The sequence below is a fragment of the Lytechinus variegatus genome, chromosome 6, assembly GCF_018143015.1.
Source record: "Lytechinus variegatus isolate NC3 chromosome 6, Lvar_3.0, whole genome shotgun sequence".
In the NCBI taxonomy this organism is placed as follows: Eukaryota; Metazoa; Echinodermata; class Echinoidea; order Temnopleuroida; family Toxopneustidae; genus Lytechinus; species Lytechinus variegatus.
In genome coordinates, this window is record NC_054745.1 from 35,110,611 (window position 1) to 35,116,610 (window position 6,000).

General features: G+C 37.5%; 1 protein-coding gene across 1 annotated transcript in view; it reads right to left on the reverse strand.

Annotated features, from left to right (window-relative positions):
• LOC121417405 (GTPase HRas) overlaps positions 1-5,488 on the reverse strand; it is a 39,659-nt gene extending 34,171 nt beyond the window's left edge. The window contains exon 1 of the mRNA XM_041611097.1: positions 5,206-5,488. Within this exon, the coding sequence (XP_041467031.1) occupies positions 5,206-5,236 (31 nt within the window). The 5' untranslated portion in view covers positions 5,237-5,488. The remainder of the gene's footprint in view (positions 1-5,205) is intronic.
• Between the last annotated feature and the right edge of the window lie 512 nt (positions 5,489-6,000).

Consider the following 6,000-nt stretch of genomic DNA (forward strand, 5'->3'; position numbering starts at 1 on the left):
TTAATTTGAGCCCCCTAAATGTGCATGCACCGGGTCAAACTAGTGTTTATATGGTTGCCCGAGTCAATTAAGTTCTACAAGTTAGGATACGTGTTACCCCGGCTACATGTAGGCCGTCGGGGTATCGCTGGGGCCCCTCGAAAAAAAAATTCTTGCCCTTTACGTTAGTCCCCTAAATGTCCTCGTACTTGGGCACGCCAGTGTTGTTATGGTTGCCCGAGACGTGCTGCACCTGTAAAACCCCTTAGCTTTCAATACCCCTGAATATATTTGAATATCGAATGTTGGCCCAGCTTCACAGGCGTTTGAATATCGAACCTGAATATCAAACCAACTTCACAGTTTGAATATCAAATGTCGAACATCCAACTAACTTCCTACCGGTACGTTCCTGTACAATACTCTGTAGTCTCAGCTTTTCGCATTGCGCTCATATAACGAACGGTCTCATTGGTTGATTTAACGTCACTACACTAATTCATTTAACGTCATGACGTTAAATCGTTGAGCAGTAATTCTGAATTACGTCGTGTAGTAATTATTTACTACACGACGTAATTATTTAGGTAGTGTAGTAATTGGAATTACTATACGTCATTATTTACGTAGTGTAGTAATTCGAATTACTACACGACCTTACTTATTTGATGTAGCGACACTAATTCATTTAACGTCATGACATTAAATCGTTGGGCAGTAATTCGGAATTGCGTCATGTAGTAATTCGAATTACTACACTACGTAATTATTTACGTTGTGTGGTAATTCGAATTGCTACACTACGTAATTATTTACTTTGTGTAATAAATTGAATTACGACAAGACGTATATCCGTGTTTTTGACGGTCTCCTGCTTCCATACACTTCAGTACACAAGTCACTGTACGTACTATGTAGGCTCTGCATTCAGACCCCTTAACTCACTTGTGAAGGGTTAGCTCTGCAACAGCAGACTAAAATTTGTCTGCCGATGGATATTATTTGTACTCGGACTGTAAATATTTTATACACTACTTTCTTATCCCACTGTCTTGTACAATGTACTATACATGTATAAACTGCCGATCTGTCTATTGCCAACTCGTCCACTTTACATGGTCTACCTTCATTTAGTCTAATGCCATTTTGTCCATCAACATTTCGTCTCATAACCATATGGTCCAATAAATCACTTCATCACCAGTTCGTCTACATGTATGACCGTTTCGTCTAATAACCAGTTGGTCTAATGCCCACTTTCTCTTCATTCATTTCGCCCAATTAACACTTATCCAATTGGACCAAATGGTTTGACTTTTAATGGCTATTACATGTAGATTATTAGATGAAATGGCAATTACATTGTAGACCATATGGATAGTGAACAAGTTGATGATAGACCAAATTGATAGTAGACGAGTTGGTACATGTAATTGGACGAATTGGCATTAGACCAATTGGATATATATCACCCTCTCTCTCCCTCTCTAGACTTCACTTGTTTCTTTCCCAACCACCAAACCAAATACCTACCCAAGTTCCTCCATAAAACTAAATCCCATGCAGAGTATGACAAATAAAAAACCCAAATAAACAGTTTCCATCAAGAACTTTCAAAAAAATCTTCTACTCACAGCAAATTATGCTTGAAGTTGAATAGAACTGTAGACCTACACTTATAAATACAAAATTTCTTAATATAACTTTTGTAATTTGACCATTTTCACCTCATACAATACTGGTTAATCTTTTCTCTCCTAGATAAAACTGAAAGGAGCATGATCATGACCAGTACATGTACATCTATGTAGATGGGCGGTGTTTGCGATAGCCAAATGCCTACATTGCATTTTTTTCACAAAGACGAAGTTCATTTCTTTGAAGGGTGCTATAACGTTTATCATCAGTTTTCATTGAGTTAGGCTTGACTCTTATACATCTACATTTATTTTGTAATAAAAAATGTTCAAACTTTAAACTACATGTACATGTACCTGTAGTCCTGAGTAATTAGAGTTTATTTTCGGCAAGGTGTTCACCCCAGAAGATTTGTGGAAATCAACTAAAAATGTTTAAAAATCAATCTTTCAAAGTCAAGATAAGAAAAAAAAATAATGTATTGTAGGCCTATCATTTTTTGAATAAATTAAAAATCATTTTAGGAAATATAGAAAACAAATTGGCATTCATGGATTTCGAGATACTGTAAGTAAAATGGAAATTTTCAGAAAATTAGGAGGGATCTTTTTTTCATCCCTCCATACAGTGAAACAGTTGTTGAAAGAGTAAAACATGCATTGATCATCTAAATGATGTTTAGTTCTCAACTACGGAAGTAAGTTGTTAGTTTTATTTTGTATTCCAGTAATAAAACTAAATATTCAGGATCCCGATTTTATTGGTTTGAATTCTGACCATTTTTTTTAATGGAAGTTATTCAGTCTTCTCTTGACATTTTTTATTTTTTAAGTGGTTGTATTTTACACATAACCTTATGCCATAAATTATGACACTTAACCCTATAAAAAAGTGAATTTAATATTTGGACCCCTCTCACAGCCGGGGGGGGGGGGGGGGGGTACATAGACTTTTCTATTTTTGGTTAATTTGTCATTGCTTTAAATTATTTACAAAGTGTCATCATCAGCGATAATAATCTAAAAGTACATTTTTAAAGGCATTGCATTATTTCATTGGTGTCAATATTTCATCAAACAATCATAGTGTATACAATGAATTCAGACACACCTATAAAATACCAACGACAAGCTGAATTAAGGTTGTTAGCGCTACCATGAAGCTTCCTTTTATATCTGTGAAAAAGAAATGCAAACCCACTTTCCAGGCCGAGATAAGCGATTTTGCTCTTTTTATGTGTTTACATGTATACGAAAATATTTTGAAATAAAAAAAACGGATAACCGGAAAGAGCCCCAGCCTAGTGAGTAGCGAAAACCAGTTTCAGCAAATATTATTCCTGTTATCTTGTCTTGTCTTGTCTTTCTGTTAATGCCCACAATCATTATATTGATTATTATGGCATATGAACGTCAAGATTGACTTGACTTACCAGGACCGGCAGGTGCAATACACCGGGTGAACACCCTACTCTTTGACGAATAGTGTATTGGTTTTAACGTGCATAGGTTGTGACTCTCCTATACACGGGACCAACATTTGCGTCCTTTCCACACAACGCTATAGCATCAGATTTTTTGTTAGACGTGTTTCGGCATGAGCGGGACTCGAACCCCTCACGTTGAGATCTACGATCTTATCCAGCAGAGACGCACGGCCAATATGGGAGACTCTCTCCAATAGGGGAGACAATCTCCCACATTGGAGACTTGCTTTGCAAAAGGACAAAAGAAACAACACCAACAAAAGCATGATTTTTTCCACCCAAAATTTTGTCTCACTGAGGTCAGAAGCCCATAATTTGTTCTGTGTGTGATTGACAACAAAAATCCTTATCAAAACAAAAATAGACGATGAATTTATAAAGTAGACGGTGCAAAGGGGTAATTTTTCATGAGGAATCTGCTTATCACATTTTTATTTGCCGCCAAGATAATCCTTTTGCCGCAAATGTAAACAAAGGAAATTGGTCTCCAAAACTGGAGACTGTCTCTGAAATTGGATACCCAAATTCTTCACAAAAGTCTCTGATATAGGAGATAATCTCCCACATTGGAGACAGTCTCCAATATTGGCCGTGCGCCTTTACTGTTATCCGAAACATGCGCTCTAACTGACTGAGCTACGCTGCCTCTTGGAGCAATGTTTACTGACCTTTCAAAAATCCATTGTGAAATCACGTTTGTATCATAGTATAGTGCAAGTGAATACCCCCGGCTGCAGCACAGAGACTTCATTGCCATTGGCATTGAATTGCATCGACATTGCCATTTAAATTACTGTTCAGCTCCAGCATGTCCAGTTCCATTCAAGTCACTTATCAACTTTACATTTAATGCTGTATTCTTACTCTACTAGATCAGAGATCATCAAGACCATTGGCATTGGGAGGACACATCAAGTATGCAAGTCGACAATACAAGCTTACGTTTTTGTCAAAACTCGACTTCAAGTTCAACTAATTAAAAAATCAACTTCATTTTTCAGTTCAACAAGACAAAAGACATTAAAAAAAAGGCAGTGTATACAGCCACACGCGTGTGTCTTTACCATCCAGCCACACGCGTGTGGTTATATCCAGAACACCTATTTGTGGATACCGCCACACGCCGCCAGTAATAACAGTAAAACGCGTATGTAGGTCTGACCGTCTATATCACGATCAAAATAACCTCATTTCTTCATTAAATTCTTACATTCTAAACCACTCTGATTTCTTTAAATCGTTTCAATTTCATTCTCACCGTCTTCTTTCCTTGCTTTTCTTGTCGTTACAGAAGGCCGCCTGTTAAATAGCAAATTTCCACACTTTTTCTACTTGTGTCGATTCTCTACTGACTCTAGGCTTTGTGCGTGTACGTGCGTACGTACGAAACTCGGGATTCGTGCATGCTTAACGCTTGGTACGAAAATTATTCGTACCAAACGTAAACGTAACCCAAACTGTGTATGTCTACTGCGCTGCGCTAACGCTGTATGGGTCTGCCACCGTACCGCGAAGGAAGCCAGAATCGACACAAGTAGAAAAAGAGAATTTGCTGTTAAACAGACGACCGTTTGTAACAAGACAAGAAAAGCAAGGAGAGAAGACGGTGAGAATGAAATTGAAATGATCTAAGGATATCAAAGGGGTTTAGAATGTAAGAATTTAATGAAGAAATGAGGTTATTTTGATCGTGATATAGACGGTCAGACCTACACACGTGTTTTACTGTTATTACTGGCGGCGTGTGGCGGTATCCACAGATAGGTGTTCTGGATATAACCACACGCGTGTGGCTGGATGGTAAAGACACACGCGTGTGGCTGTATACACTGCCTAAAAAAAATGTTTAGCGCCGACGTCATTCATTACTATGGTCAGTCATCCTAATAAATCATGTGTCTTGAAGATGAAAGTCATTTAAATCTTTTAATATCTGACGACAGCTGACTAAAAAATCAATTAAAAAGAAGCCGTCGACATTCTTCCACTGCATGCAGCTGGAATGTTTTACTACAGGCCCACCCGTTCAATTCCACGTCATGTTTACATCCCAACACCACCCATGACACACATATAAAACACACGTAAAACGAGAGACTTACCCCCAACAACTACCAACTTGTACTCGGTCATTTTCCGAATCTTCCCTCAGCTCTCCGCCCGCAAAATGGCACTGCCGGTGTGGCAAACTAGACCCAGACGCTAGATTTTCTCGTCTAATTTCTTAAAATCAAAGAATAAACAAAACTTGCAGATGTAAACACAAGGGTTGTGAAATCAGAAAAATCACATATTGAGCGGTGATTTGCAGGCGTACACATATGAACACACACAAATCGCCGAATAGTTTCGTGCCTTTTATACGACGCCCTAAATGTGTATTATCTCTCAAAGCTCGTAATCTAAAAATAGCTCGCGGTCGGTTACTGGGAATTTATAGTCTTAGCTAAGACAGATTTTGTGCCTTTTAATAATATTGACTCTCCTTCCTTTTCTCCTTTGAGATCAATCAGTGTAATTTAATAAACAATAAATGATATTGATACTCAGAATAGCAAAACTATTAAATATGCAAGATTTCAGTCCAGAGATTTATTCATTAAGATTTATAAATTTTGTGCAAAGTGAAAATCAGTAATGAGTAAAAAGACTAAGAAATGCCCAAATGCCGCAATACCCTGTCGAAAGATGGCGGTAATAAAAATATATGCAATAATAGATCTATGATTTCATGATAGACATGTATTTGATTTTTTTTCTAATTGAGATAATTAGTAAACGACCAAAGCAGTCCCACCCCACCCCCGTAACCCTCTTATCATACTCCCCATTATTAAAACAGCTATTAATGGAAGGTTCTGAAATTATTATGATATTGTAAAGATCTTATTATAACT